Raw genomic sequence first — 15,542 nt, 5'->3', positions numbered from 1 at the left:
CCTACACCGCCCCCCCCCCACCCCCCTGCCCCAGTTAAGGACCATTATCTCCTCTTCCCTGTGTCATTAATTCTTTGTCTACTGGATCTTTTCCATCAGTATTAACATATGCTGAAACCTCTCCGGTTTTAAGAAGACCATTTTTAATCCCAGTTCCCCCTCCCCCAACTCCCCAGCCAACTCTTCTTCCTCCTTCCCAGCCAATCTTCTGGGAAGACTTTGCTGCACTCACTTTCTCCACTTCCTCACCTCCCGTCACTCACTCCTCAATCCTCTATAATCCTGCTTATGCCTCCACTACCCGAACTGCCCCCAACAAAGTCCCTAGTGCCCTCCTTGTTGTTGCTAAATCCAATTCACAAGGTTTTGGGGTCCTCCTGCAGCTCTTGTCCTGAGCCCTCCCTGCTCCCAGGGACGCTTCCTCTCCCTGCCTAGCTGACCGTTCCATCACAGCCATCCCGACTTCTAGCCAACGCTTAAGTCCTGGGTTCTGCATGCTTCTACCTGGGCCCTCTCATTTTTTTCACCTCACACACTCTTTCTGGGAGATGTTATCTACTCTTTATCATCTGCAAAGGTAACTCGAGAAATTTTGATTTTTATGTGCAATGCCTCACATTTTAAAATACTATACATACAGGTCCAACGCAACACGTCTACAGCCAGATGCAGCCAGTGGTTTGCCAGTTTGCAAGCCCTGGTACAGTGCATGCTTGCTGCGAGGACATGTATGCACCCTTTTGCACTGGGGCGGCTGTGGACAGAGGAGGAGCATTTGGGGAGCAGGTATTATAACTGGACGCTTGACTGTGTAGTTATAATAATGGCAGCAGCTTACTTTTATTGAGTACTTTTATCAAGGATTATTTAAGTGTTTAACATGTAATAAATCTATTAAATTCCACACACGCTTCTGAGAAAAGTAGTATTATCCCCATTTTGCTGCTGAGAAAACAGGTGAACAGAGAGGTTAAGACACCAGCACTCGGTCGGACATTTCATCAAAGGATGGGGACCAGTCTGTATGTCTATGAGCACAACCAAGCCACAAATGGACAGCAATGCACGTGGCCATGATTCTGGGAGTTTGGACTGGAAGACGTCCCCAGTTCTTCACTTCCTCCCCATAACAGAGTCGTGGTTTGTCCTGTGACCTTGCGGTCCTTCCCACTGGAGCAGATGGGGTGAGCTTCCCTGCTCAGTTGACATGAGGCTTGGCCATGAGACTTGCTTTGACCAGTGGAAATCAGTGGGTGTGACAGCGGCTTTCGGTGGCCTTGCTGTTTGCCTAGTCCTCTCACACTCCTGCTCACTGGCCATGAGAAGAGCTCGTCCCAGATGGCTGCTGCCCCTTCAGCAGCCTAGGTCCCCGACTGTGGGCACATGGAACAGATCTAGAGCCAACCTATGGTCTAGCCGATCCCATGAGAGCCCAGGTCACCCTTACACCTGCAGCCTGAAGCAGAGCCACTCAGCCAACCCACAGACCCATGAGCAAGAAAAATGATGTTACAAGCTACTAAGATTTGGGAGGCTTGTTACACAGAATTGCTGTAGTAGAGACCTGGCTCTATACCTGGTTTATATCTGAGTATAGGTGTATGTGCCTGTGAGCTCTGTGCACAGATACTTATAGGGTCAACAGAAGCTACTGTGCCCTCCTCTGATCCAGGCTTGTGCTGGGGATTTGGAGATAAATCAGCCATGGGTCTCCTTCTGCCTTCAAGGGTCTCTTTCTGCCCCACAGGGGAAAGAAGGTCTGTTCACAAATATCTGCATTAGAAGGTAGACCACAAAGAGTGAGGCCAAGACGAGGTGGGAGGGGAGGGAGATCTGACTTCCATGCAATAAAGACTTTGGGTAGAAGGCACCGTTTTAATGGGGCTTGAGGATGAGTAGGATTTGAACAGGGAAGGGAGGTGGCAGACCCCTGGGAGCAAGAGAAAAGTGGGAAAGCACTGCCAACTGCATGGGAATGGAAAATAAGTCCATGTGACTGGAGGGCAAAAGGGTACAGAAAGGGGAAAACCAGTGGGAAACTGGTCAAACCAGTGGGAAATGATTGCTTTGACATCAAACCAGGAAGGGCCTTGAACGGTGGAATGGAGCCCCATTTCTGCTGGTGAACTTGTTCCTGTTGTCTCCCCAAGTCTGGAGGCCCTTCCACTCTCCCCCAGAACCCAGGGAGACAACAAAACATGTTCTCCTATATACAGTTATTAAGCCCATTTTACAGATGAGGAAACCGAAGCTCAGAGGTGTTATCTCACTTGTCCGGGGTCACACAGCTCCTAACTGCCAGAGCCACTTTTGCCTCTGGGCTTGGAAAAGCTCCCTCTGCTGTCTTGCCCACAGTTCTCTTGAAAGAAGAAAGTTTAACAAGAGCAATGGAACTAAGTTTATCAGTCAGGAAAATAGAACCCAAGCCAGGGAGTTCAACAGAGTAAAGTTAACATAGGAAGCTAATAACGATGGTGTTGGATGAGTTGAAAAGCCAAATGGGGAACGTGAGGCAACCCAGAGATGAGTAATGGCCGGAAGCCACTGGCTAGGGGGACACTGGAAGGGGCTGGTGCTATGGGTCCAGAGGCCAGGGCCATGCAGTAGGAGGCGGGTACCACAAAAAAGACACAGCACTGCCCAGGATGCAGAGGGACAGGAGGAATACCCTGGCTTCTCCCTCGATTCCACCCTGCACTCTCCCACTCGTGCGTCCTAATGGTCAAACTTAGTAGGAAACCAGCTCGCAAGAGAGCTTGGGAAATGTCTTTTGCAAGGGTTACACCTCTCTAATACAGAGCGGAGCAGGGGAAGGGCAGGGAGTGTATCTGAGAGCAAATAGGCAGATGTCCAGGGTACTAAGCATAGTGCAGTCTCCTTGCCCTCTTTCAAGGTGGATGAGTGAGGGGACACTGACAAGCCCTCAGCAGGAGGGAGGAGGGACCTGGGAAGGGGTCTGTGTCAGGTGTTCTCTCCACCTAATTGCTCTAGGAGGGACACGTGTCTATCCAGTACCAAGGTCCTTTGCAGTGCATGTCCCTTTAAAAGATAAAAGCACAGTTGCCATCCCGGGGCTTCTGAGAGTGTACTACTGGGAATGCCAGTTTCTAGGGGGTCTTCAGGCGATGAGCAAATTGATAGGTAGCCCTGGGCCCCAGGCCCGCCTGCCATACCGGGGCATGGCTGTCCTGCCCGGCTGCACTTGCCAGGTGTCCCCACTGTATGCCTTTGGCTTTCACGCTAAGTGAGCTGGGGAGCTGCCAGAGTTTGGAGCAGAGGAGAGATCACACTTAAGTTCTCACAAGATTCCTCTAGCTGTTGTGTTGAAAATAGGTTGAATGGAGTAAGGAGAACTCTCTAGAAGGAGAGCTTAGAGGAGGTCACCAGAATAACACAGGAAGAGATGACAGTGGCTGGGGCCAGGCGGTAGCATGGAGGTGGTGGGATGTGGACAGACTCTGGCTGTACTTAGAATTCACAGATGGACTGGACATGGGGCCAAGAAAAGAAGAGCCAAGAATGACTCCAGCCAAGGCTCTGAGCTGAGCAACAAGAATGGAACTGCCGTGTCCAGAGACTGCAGAGGCCAAGGGCAGTGTCTGTCTCAGGGAAAGACCAGGAGTTGGGGGTGGACGTGTAAGTTGGAGCCTCTCAGCAGACAGCTAAGTGGAGATGGTGAGCAGGCAGCCCGAGCCAGAGCTCGAGGAGGCTCCCTGTGCTGAGACTCAGGCACTCACTACAGCAAAACTGAAGTGCTGCTAGCAGGTGGCAGGAGAGAAGGGGCTCAAGCTGAGGCCAGCGTGTCTAAAGGGAGATAACCAGTCACCTTCAAGAGAGCTGGGGGACCAGAAAACTAGAAAACAATAGATGTTGCCACTCCATGTGAATCGAGACCCGTTTAGTCCCCAACCAGAAGATGTCCCGTCAGACTCTGAGCCCCAGCTAACCTAGAATGCCTCCCTCAGGGCGCTCGCTGCCGCTCGAAACCAGGAAGGTGCTCCCCAGACCTCAGCAAGAGCTCTTGCTGGGCACGCTCAGCTCACTGACTCCGCCTTCCCCAAACCCTCTGCCAGAGGCACGGCTAGCCCTGTTCACAGAAGGGACTCGCCCGGTGCCTCTGAGTCAATACGAAGTCCTGGGGCCAAAGCCGGTCTTCGGCCAAGTCCAGGGCCTTCCCCTGTGCCAAGGGTCTCCTGAGAGCAGCATCTGATTCCCGGCCTGGGCTCCTCAACAGTTGAAGATGCTGCTCTAGGTCACCTCTAGCATCAGTGAACTTTAATGTCAGTGCCAACTCAAGGTTGCCACCAGGAGGTGAAAAGCTAATGAGGGACCACACAGAAAGCCTTTGGCCCCGTGGAAACAGTGGCCTTGGGGCAGTGAAAAGTGGCAGTCGCTTCTTTTACTTATTTAAGGGATGAAAGAAAAAGCTCTGAAAGTGAATGAGTTCTCAGAAATAGAGGAGAACGGCTCACCCCCACCTGCTTTGCTTGACCCCCTTACTCTACTCAATATTCAGGTTGCAGGGATTTTCTTTCTTTGGCTGGACTATTTCTTTAGGATCAGTTCCTGGGCTGTGATTACTGGGCCAAGAGGTCAGAATCCCTTTAATGGGTCATAATACTCGTTGCCATATTGCTTTCCAGAAAAGATGGTCCCCATTTAACTTTACACTTAATACTAGTGATTAAGTTCATATTTTTTCTTACAATCTACTTCACTATTCCTTTACTCATTCGGTGGGTGCAGCATAATTAATTTACATTCCTTTGAAAGCCAAATTAGAACATTTTTGGAAATGCTTGTTGTTTAAGTGTTTCCTTTTAAAATTTGCTTGAGTGTGAACAGTCCATGCATAACCTTTGCCCATTTATTATGGGGTCTTTAATCAACAAATATCATGTGCAAGGCACCTGAGACCGTCGCTTTGCAGGAACTTTCTAAATGCCACAGCAATGAACATCTTCGTCATCACATCGAATTCAGATTTTTCCCCAGTCTGACTGCCCGTTGAATATTTTCATTTTTATTTTTATATGTTAAGTTTTAAAAAATGTTTGTAAGTCAGATTTGTGCTATGTTTTTCCTCTGTAATTTTTTTCCATCAGAGGTTTTAAAGTTTAGAAAGTTACCACTCCATTATTTCACCAGTACTTAATTCTATTTAATACCTAATTCTATTATTTACATTTTTTATTTTAATTCTTCCATCCAGTGTTTTTGGATAAAGAATATTCTACCAAACACTTATGTAGAATGTAATATGCAAAACAAAAACTGCCCCCAAACAAACAAAAAACTCACTTCAAAGAGGTACGGGAAAGCCCACTTCAGCAAAGTTAATTAGGCTTCTTCACTGGAGGACTCCTCAGACTTCAATACGCTAATGAATCTTGTGGATCACCAAGATTTGGGAGGACTGGCATGATTAGTATAAAACGCTTCTCAGACTCTGTGACCATGGAACCCTTTTTTCACAAAGCACCTCTTGAAGCTAGTGTTCCATTGTCACACTTTGGAAAATGCTGTTTTAACCCAACTTCAGATCAAAAATCAAAACCAAACTATAAGCTCCATGAGAATGAGGATTTTTGCCTGTTTCACTCCCTGCTACATTCCCAACATACAGTAGATGCTCAGTACATATTAGGTGAGTAAACAAATGTGCACATGAACAAGTAAACAAATAAGTGCACGCACAACTAAACAAAGCACATCAAGTCTAGCACAACACCGAGATAGTGCAGTCTAAGATGCAGGGAGGGGCAGGAATTCTGTGTGGTTCACTGCTGCATCTCTAGGACCTAGAATACGCCTAGGGCATGGTAGGTATTCAACAAACACTTGAATAGATGAATGGATAAAGGAATGAGTCACTTGTCTAACCCAGCTCCTGACTTCAGTCCCTAACACCCTTCCTTTTAGGGAAGGGAAAGAGTATCTCACCTGGGTAGGAGTACAGACACTTGGTCATGACCATAGGCAGCTCTGGAGGCAGTTCCAGGCACCAGCAACTGTGCTCAGAGGCCCAGGGCCTCAGAAGTGCCCCTTTAGAGATACAACGGCCCTCATGAAGCTCACAGATGAGTTTTCATGCCAGCATCAGAAGCCCAGCCACACATCCAGCATGGCAAAGGGACGTATCCCACCCTAGGGAGGTTGAGGACCAGATTTCTTTGACACTGTCCAGACTAATTGAGTGAAAACTTCAAATCCTTCCCTTAAAGACAAGTGGAATTGGGCCAGAGCCCGCCATGGTGCTGTCCTCAGACTGGCCCTGTGGGCAGAACCTTGCAGCCTAAGACACTGAGTGACCTGAGTCTTTGGGGGCAAGGCAGGTCTCTTAGCATCACAAATGGCTCTGCATCTGGAGGAGCACACCTGCCACGTTCACTACCATCCTGAAACCAATGTCCAGTCCTTCCTCCTTACCTTTCACCCATCACTCAGCTAGACCAGCACAAAACTTTCAAGACCAACCTCTATCACATGGGAACCTAAGTTACAGCAAGGTTCCCAAGTAAAGCTCTGCTGCGGGTCCACTGCTTGGATGTGTGTGGGAAATGGCTGCAAGCAGCTGTTAATACAGCCTGTTCCTGACAGCTGAGGTGACTCTGACCTTCAGCCAGCTATGCCCAGCACCTACAGCGGAAGAGCACGATGAGTTTTCAAGGAACAGCTCCCAAAGCCTGGCCCTGGAGCATGGGTGATATTTTCCAAATATTACCCCTGGGTAATATTTCCTCTCAGAGTACCCAGCACAGCCCCAGAGAGTCCCATGTCACCACAAGTGAAGGCCCCCCACCCCCCAGTTCAGGGAAGGCTGACCCCTTCAACCAACCCCTGTGTTTGAGGTTTGAGCAGCTTCCGTGGCAAAGAAGAGAGGAAACGATGAGCTTTATAAAGAACCATATTTATTTTCATTTACAGCATCAAATACCATAAATAAAGCTAAACATTGTCCGCCGTGTGCAAAATACAGGGTTCCATGTGGCACTGTAATGACTACCAAAGGTCACAAACATGCGTGCTGATGATGTGGGGAGGCTAGCTAGGGAGGAGGCTGGAGGGAGGAGGGCACTCTTTGGTTGACATTCTAAAAAGGGGGGAGACTCTGCAAGAGAAGGTAAGACAAGAACGGTGACTTGGTCCTGGCTAGGATCTGCACCAACGAGGGGGCCATGCAGCATGCGGGGCTGTGCAGACAGGCAAGGGTCAGCATGGCTCTGGGCCGCATGCAGGACGCACACCACCTGTGGCCCGAGACTGCGAGGCCTGGCCTTCAGCAGCCCCACTGTACTTGGCGTGGCGTTTCTCTTTAAAAGCACTCTGAGTGTCCTGCTGCTCCAGCTAAAGGCTCGTGGGGGCACTGAAATGCGCTGCTCCAGACCTGGGGCCCCACTGAGTCATCTCTCAAAGGCATCCCTGGTCTGTGACAATGACTGCTCTAGTTGAAGCCTCTGTATCATCCAGGGCTTTACGAGCCCAGAGCGATCAGAAGAGCCACAGCAAAGCCCGTGGAGGTAAAGTATAGGCTGCAGTGGAGAAAGGATTTGCTAGGAAAATTGTGATTGTGTGTTCAAAATACAGAGTCTGGGTCAAGCTTGTGATGAAGCCTGGGAGTATTTTTTATTTTAAATCCTTCTGAAAAGAGTCACCTATGGTTTTCATCGATAACCTTTATACTAGAACCAACTGAAGAAGATGCTGGTATGCATGTGCTTTTTCAGAGGCTGAGAGGTGAAAGAGTTCTCTTCAATGGTGAAGCGCCCTCTCTATGGTACTGTCTCACATTCGGGGTTAACCCTCCCAGGAAGGTGAGGGGCTTTGTACGTGCAACCAGAAAAGCATGCACGCAGGCCGCAGGGCGCAGAGGGGAGGCGGGGCAGGCACTTGGGGTGGACCGGGCAGCTGGCTCAGAGGGATGGAATCAGAAACGGCTTTCGCTTTTGAGCTGAACACCACCCCATGCTGTTCACCAACCATGCCACTGAATGAGCGCATTAGTATGCAAGACACTCGCAGTTAGCTCAACCAAGGCCACGGCGGGGGCATGGGGTACGGAAAGCGGGTCAGGGGTTAGTACCACTCTCTGAAAATTGGCAAGAAAACCAGTCACCTCAGAGCAGAATTGTGTCAGCCAAGAAGTGGGTGTAGCACCGGAAGGCTGAAATGAACTGACGGCCACAGTGTAAGGTCGGAAAGAGAGAGACAGAAAAGAGAATTTAGTTGCGGGGCACAAGGCAACACGAGAAGGCACGGGAATTGAAAACGAGGCAACCATTAAAAACAGAGAAACTTCCCCAAACAAGTTACGGTTTGCTTAGGACGGATGAACCTTTCTGGCAGTGAGCAGCCACTTATCTGCAAGAGTGAATCCGTGCAATTGGCCGTCCCTCCTCTGTCCTCCATAGCCCTCCACATCCTCTCTGCCCCGATTTTACTCTCGAGCCCCACGTTCATTCTTGAATATGTTGTGGAGGCTTAGAGACATCCGCCCCCCCGCTCCAGGACCCACCTTTGTGTTTTGGTGCTGCCCCACCAGGAAGGTTCAAAGTCTCAGAACATACAAACAACTCAGGCTTCTGACAGGCACGCCCTGTCTCGCCAGAGTAATTCAAACCAGTCTCCTTATGGCCAAAAGTGACATTCTCAGAGATCCTAACTGGCTTCACGGAGCATCCCACAAAGCATCTCACCCTGCCCTGAGCTGACGGGAATAACAATGACAGCTGTGCATGTGTTTATGTCGTGACTTTCAGAATCAAACATAAAATGAATCAAGGGCTCCTCCCACCATGCGGAACATCAAAATACCAGCAGAAATTTGGAAAAACACAATGCAAGTCATAGGACGAGAACAGTTCCAACAAGGACAGAGACGCCAGTTCCCACAAACTTGGCTGCAGCCATGTCCCTGATTTGCCCAAGGACTTAGGGAAGTGTTTATAGAAATGCCTCCCCACTTCTTCCCACCCTAGAGAACTTGGCATCTCAAAGGCCTCAAGAGCTCTGGCTCCTAACCTACCGGGCTCCATCCTTATTTAACCTAGAGGATCTTTCTAGTGTAACACGCAGAGAGCCGTCTCTGGCCCAGCCACTCTAGATACACTGAACACACTGCAGAAGGCCTTTCTCTATCAGCCATCTCCACTGTTCAGCCAGACTCAGCAGCCGTGCATGTCCAGGCAAGTGGAGTTGGGAGAGCTGAGGCCTCTTCCAGATGCCCAGAGAGAAGAATGCAGGTGGGCCCAAGTCCTGTTTTGCCCTTAATAGGGTGTATTTCTTTTGCGTGAGTCAGTAATAGCGTCCACTCCCAGCCTCCCCTGACAGTCAAGACACAGGGGAGCTTCCCCCTGGAGGTCAGACACATTCCTTTGCTAGGACAGCGTGAAAATAAATGGTTTCTGACTGTTTGACCAAATATGCATGGCAGCCGAGCGGCTAAGAAGCTGGGACATCTGCAAGCCATGCTCACGGGGCAGACCGCACTTCCCAGAAATAATACCCTGAGCTGCTAACAAATGCCCTCGGTCTCAAAGGACGTTATGTGAAAGGGCAGTTCCTCCCCTCAGCCTCATGGCTGTGGACCCTGAGTGGCCTCGGCTCGGACTGCAGCCTGGGCTGGGGACCTCATAAGGAGGGCTTAAAATGCCACCAGCGGACATAACTCCTCTTCAACACTGCATCAGTTTGATGGAGCTCCACGTGGTCAGGGGCCAATGGGCCTTCGCTGCCGTGCTCATTAGTGGGAAGGGAAACGTATATTTGTAGCAATCTGCTTGAGACCCTGTGGTTCTACATCATTTGGCTGTGATGGGGTTCTGAGCGAGGAACCTTTACGCTACTCTTTTACATCCAAACAAGTGAGCAAAACAGTCCTCCGCCCTCTGGGAGGACAGATAACAGGCGACTACACACTGCCACGTGCTTCTGTAGGTTTAATTCTCTTCTGCCCTTTCTATTTTTTTCTTCTAAAGTATTATGCTTTCATGTTGCAAACAACTGTCCGTTGTTGAAAAGTGGTATCCGGGCACATAAATCAAAAGGCACTGGTTTTGGTTTACAGAGAAGCCCAAATCATTCATGTTGCAGGCAGCAGCGATTACAACTGACCACAACGTGGGAAGGGTTTGTAGTACCAGTTATAAACGTCAAACCCGTGTCTAGAAAAACTGACACTCATAGAAAAAGATGCTTTCTCTTGGCTTATTAAAAGTTAAAAATTGAAATGTAAACCTAGAAATATGGCTCGCTTTGGTATAAAAGTACAAAGGTATAAAAAAATATCCTTCATGTCGTGCTGGCCTGGGCACCGGGAGCAGATGTTCACCGCGACCAGGCCAGGTGCAGGTGGCCGACGGGAAACTCTTTGGCTTTGAACTAACTGGTTAAAGGGCGTGGGGCTCCCTGGCCAGCGCCTGGGCTGGCTGCACATGCTGCCATCTACACGGGAAATGCTACGGCACTTTGGGGCTGGGCTTCAGTGCAGCTTGGCTGGGAGGCATCTGAGCAGCCAGTCGCGGATGCCCTCGAGGGACTCCTCGGTCTCCCGGTACATGGAAGCCAGGACCTCGGAGAACACCCAGAGCAGCGGCAGCCCGAGGCTCAGGAGCTCGTACGTGTAGCAGTAGTTGTAAGCATTGTCCCTGACATGCAGACTGGCAGCACGCAGCAGTCCCTGAATCCAGTTAAGCAGCCTCTGGGGAAGGTGAAGCAGGCCCCACGGCAGCCTGAGGGGCCAGCTTAGCACCTTCCTAAAGAAGGAATTGGGGATACCTGGGGGGCTGCCTTCCGGTGTGCCGATGGCGGCGGCAGCGCAAGAACTTTCCGCAGGAGGGTCTCGCCTAGAGGCTTCTTGCTCTTTCCACATCCCCTCCTCCTGAGAAAGACATCAAGGTGAGGGCATTTAGTCCATGACGCTTAGAGACGACGCCTCCAATGAAGCAGAGGAAGAGAGCCAGTAAATAGAGAACGTGGCAGACCCTGCAATTTGCAGCCAGCCCCCCTCCCCCAAATCTCCGCCCCCATGCATTGCTGAAGGGCAGGCTGAATGTGGGCATGACCTTCCTGGGGGGTGGCAAACTGATCACAGGGGTCAGTTTTGTTTGGAGCCTTCAAAACATACACGCTCTTTGACTCAGCAATCTCATTTCTCATGACTGATCCTAAGTAAACTATTTGAAATATGGAGAAAGATGTGGGTACAAAGACATTCACCGTAAAAATATTTATAAGGTAAAAATAGTCAACAACATAAATGTCCAACAATATAGGACGCAAATAAATTATCAACCATCTTTTACAGGCATCAAAAATTAGGCTCCAAAAGCATTTTTAATGTCATGGGTAACTGTTCTTAATATAGTGTTAGTGAGAAAAGATGACTATGAAACTGTAGACATGGGATTCCCACTGGGTTAGAACATGCAGTTGACCCTTGAACAATGCAGGTCTGAACTGCATGGGTCCACCTAAATGCAGAGTTTTTTCAATAGTAAATACTACAGTTCCACCCGATCCACGGTTGGTTGAATCTATGGACGTGGAGGAACCGCCAATACGGAGGGCTGACTATCAGTTATATGTGGATTTTCGACCCTGTGGAGAGTCAGAGCTCCTGACCTCCACATTGTTCAAGAATCAACTGTATTCATATAGAAAAAAGTCTGCAAGGAAATGTTCCAAAATGTTAATTATGATTTTCTCAGGATAGAGTGGGGATGGGTGATTTCACTTTCCTTCTTTATACACTTTTATTATATTTACCCGTTTTTCTATGTTGAGCCTATATTACTTGTATAACTAGAAAAAAGCTGAAGTTGTGGGTCTTGCTGGAGGTGGGTGATTAATCAAGCCATAGAGAAGGTACGAGGGGGCCCTATCATAAGCCATCCACAAATTCAGTGGGCCAGTCACTTTGCTGACATCCAAGAGCCTGGGGAAAGGACTTGGAAACCACAGAGGGTTGGCTCTATACCAGGCATCCCTGCTAACAGTGCCCCTGTGGTCATGGGGGCCCCAGGCACCGGGGACTACATGGCTTTGCATGGCTAAGCATATAGCCCCATCCTTGGCACATGGGAAAGCTCTTCTGGGCTTCTCATGAGAAGCAGCAGTCATTCCCCTGGGATAGGTCATAGCCCAGAGGCAAGCTGAACAGTCTGAGGCAGAGGGACCCTCCATGCCAGGGAGTAGAGCCCTCTTCACCTGAGTTTCAATCCCTCCAAAGCCAGAAACATTGGCTGAACTTGCAGGAACCCTTGAAAACCTTCTCCTATCAGGGGCCTTCCCTGTTTCACCACCACTTTAAAGACAAAACGTACTTCTCTTTGTTGCTTCAACTCTGCCCGTCTCTTCCGTTGCTGACTGTTGGTTTTACAGTGAATGAAATGAGGCTTGCAGAAAAACTTGCCTGTAAAGAGACACAGACACACACACACACACACACACACACACACACACACACACACACACACAGAGAGAGAGAGGAGAGAGAGAGAGAGAGGAGAGAGAGAGAGAGGAGGTTTTTTCTCCTGTAAACCAGAACCACACAGCAGGACATGAGCCAAGTGCCTGCCACCATCTAGGTCAGAAAACGCCGCTACTGAAAAACAAGGCCAGGAAGGCGCAAACTTGGGAAATGGTTTCCATCACCTGCCTTAAGGAAATGGCTCAGACGGGGGGCAGGCTGCAGCAACAGGCGGGGCTCCCAGGATGGGGCTGAAACCCTCAGATAATCCCCCAGGCCAAGTCCCTTCCCAAGGCAAGCTGCCAGGCCGCAAAATGGACCGCCCAGAATAGCAGCTCTGCTTCTAGTTCCTCTTGCCTCTGGGACCCCTGGGGGTGGGAAAGGAGCAGAGCAGGCTGTGGCAGTGTTGGAGAGGAAAACTCAGTGAGGCACACACTGGGCCACCGGCCACTGCCCGGGACTACTGGGTGCCTTCCAGAAAAGCCTTCTCTGCTCACTGTTACAATAGTGACAATAGTGATGGGAATAATGTTAACAGCAGAAAAATCTTGTGTAGGACTCAATATACCAGACACTATCATCCCGGGAATTAACCCAGCAACCCTCATAATGACCTTATGAGCTAAGTAGTATCATCCTCATTTTGTAAGTAAGGAAACTGAGGGACCAGGAGGTTATGTAACAGACCAAAGGTTATATGGCTAGAAGTGGCATAGCCTGGATTTGAACCCAGGCAGTTAGTTTGAGGGTATGGAATCACAAGCACTGTCATTATGTGACCGTGCAAACATCAAGTGCTGGAAATTAGAAAATAATCACTCATTCCAATGAGTGCAATTCTTTCATTGATGACGCCGGCAGGCCACTTATCAGAGGGCATGTTACGGTCACTGCCATTTTTACAATGCGTACTTTACACATAATAACACGAATATGCCATCATTTACTGAACCCCTATTATATGTCAGGTGTGGTGTCGAGCATGTGACACGGGTTATCAGGCTTGATTTTCTCAGCCACACAGGGGCAACTGAAGGTGGTGAGACTGAGTAAGAAAACATTCATAAGGCACTCGTCGCCTGGTAGGTGCCCCCCACGCTGATGCACCCCTGGTGTTGACAGCTCCCCTTCCCTCAGGACCCCTACTCACCACAGGCGGCCTCTCTCTTTAGCAGGGGATCCCTGTTCCCTGAAGAGCTTTCCTGATGACACCAAAACTCCCTGGGAAGTGCTGCCTGTCCCAGAGCCTCCAAAGGGACTGAAGCCCAGGCCAGAGATGAGTGCTGCCCTGGCCCCTGGAGGTTTACCTTCGTCACCGTCGAAGGCATAGGCGGCCAGGCGCAAGGTGGTGGCACAGACGCTGCAGCGGAAACACTCCCGGTGAAAGAAGTGGCCCTCCGCGCTCAGCCGCTCCATCACGTACACGCGCTTCTTGCAGAAATAACAGGTGTCACTGCCACCCAGGTTCAGGGGAAACGCCTTCCGTATGGACTCCTGGGAGACACAGGGCAGCGGGAGAGAAGAGCAGTGTGTTAGGGCGTACACCGCATCTTCAACTGTGAGGCTGGCCTTGTAGAGATGCCGGCCTGCATCGTGGGGCCTCACAGGCTATGTGTTGCTTTTGTCACTGCAGGCACTGACTGCAGGCACTTCAGCAAAGAATGAGGTTGGGAAGATACGCAGACCCTAGCCCTGCAGGGGCAGCTGTTAACGGTACTCCCCGGCAGGCTGGCCATTCTGGTTTCAGGGTGAGAGTGACATCTCCTGGTCTGACGGAGCGGGCGTCCCTCACAAACATGCTGCCCAGCGATGCTGTCTCCAGGAATCTCACCCAGGGGTTACATACTGCCTGCATCTAGAGTGAGGTCCCTGAAAGAATGTTTTACACATCCTTGTCTCCCTGCAGTGACACAGGTCAGGCAGGGAAAGCTCATGGTAATAAAACTGTTCAAGAGAACTGCAGAGAAGGGGCAGCCCTTTTCTGTGTGTTGAAGTTGGCTGCCAGTCAACTTCCTAAATGCAAGAGGGGAGAGGAGAGGGCAAGGGCCAGGGCAGAAGGGGCACACCTGGGTGATTCCAGGGGAGTGTACCAAAAGGAAACCAAAATGAGCGGAGTCACTGGAGAAGGGGAGAATTCAGAGGAAAGGGGTGTTTTCTCCATTACTTAATTCTCAATCCAATCCAGATTGGATGGTAAACATTGGCAGTTAAGTGTTGTCCACCTCTGCGGACGGCCCCTCCTGGCCTTTGCACTGAGTTCTCTAGAGCCCCAGCCAGCAGGGAAGATGCTCTGGTTTGTGAAATGAGCCACAAGGGGGCTGAGTGAGGTTTGTCTAAAAGGAAGAACAGCCTCCCGCTAACTTCTGCTCTGATCCAGCCCGGTCTCAGCCCCTCTCGTCCCATGAGAAGAGGGGCCAGGCAATCCTCTCTGCGTCCCGTGCACCCTCCCTGGGAGGCCGGAGCCAGTGTCTGTGGGTGAAGGCTGTGGGGTGTACATCCTTACCAGGTCTGGAGAGATGGCCTGAGTCTTAGGTCTGTGATCATTCATGTACAGATTGACCAGAACTTCAGCTGCAGCCCCTATTCCGCTGGACACTTTCCCTACTGTCAGCTACCCAAGAGCAGAGATAGAGTAGACAAAGACAAAGGTAGAGGCCAGTTAGCACCGAGAAGGAAGACACGAACAAGCTGGAGGTGGGAGAGGGCTCCACACCCACATGCAAACGGCACCCAACGTCCCAGGAGAGGCCTAACCAGCCCAGAGTAGGCAGTGGGCACTCTGCAGATGGAGAAAAGAGAGAAATGGAGGCCTGCAGGGTACATGGTCTTCAGGAGTTTGAGTTGCTTGGTTCACAGGTAGGGGGAATAAATACCAGAGGAAGGGATCTGTCCAAGCCCACTTAGAAATAAATGCAAGAAGAGCCAGGACTCTGCTAAGGTCTCTTGAGCCCAAGCCCGGGAGGCCTTCACAGTAAGAAAACAAGCCAGCTGCATTGCGGCCGCCCTCTCCAAGACCCCTCCTCTCTGGAGGGCCGGGAGCTACTGTTTAGTGAGAACTGCCCCAGACCCCCCA

At 50.2% G+C, this 15,542-nt stretch overlaps 1 protein-coding gene across 17 annotated transcripts in view; it reads right to left on the bottom strand.

The window, feature by feature from the left end:
• LOC116758806 (F-actin-monooxygenase MICAL2) overlaps positions 1–15,542 on the bottom strand; it is a 222,787-nt gene that overhangs the window by 70,375 nt on the left and 136,870 nt on the right. For 14 of the 17 annotated variants that reach the window (XR_004351240.1, XR_004351238.1, XR_004351239.1 and 11 more), the window contains 3 exons: positions 13,777–13,963; positions 12,324–12,412; positions 10,777–10,879 (listed from right to left, as the gene is read on the bottom strand). Coding sequence is in view for 13 of the 17 variants with exons in the window: in XM_032642002.1 (XP_032497893.1) it covers positions 10,777–10,879; positions 12,324–12,412; positions 13,777–13,963 (379 nt within the window). In the remaining 4 variants the exon portion in view is untranslated. Of the gene's footprint in view, positions 1–6,891; positions 10,880–12,323; positions 12,413–13,776; positions 13,964–15,542 lie in introns of those variants that run through there. The other 3 variants (XM_032642013.1, XM_032642014.1, XM_032642015.1) reach the window with 1 other exon arrangement.

This window comes from Phocoena sinus, chromosome 8 (assembly GCF_008692025.1).
Source record: "Phocoena sinus isolate mPhoSin1 chromosome 8, mPhoSin1.pri, whole genome shotgun sequence".
NCBI lineage: Eukaryota > Metazoa > Chordata > Mammalia > Artiodactyla > Phocoenidae > Phocoena > Phocoena sinus.
This window is presented reverse-complemented; position numbering and strand designations above follow the sequence as displayed.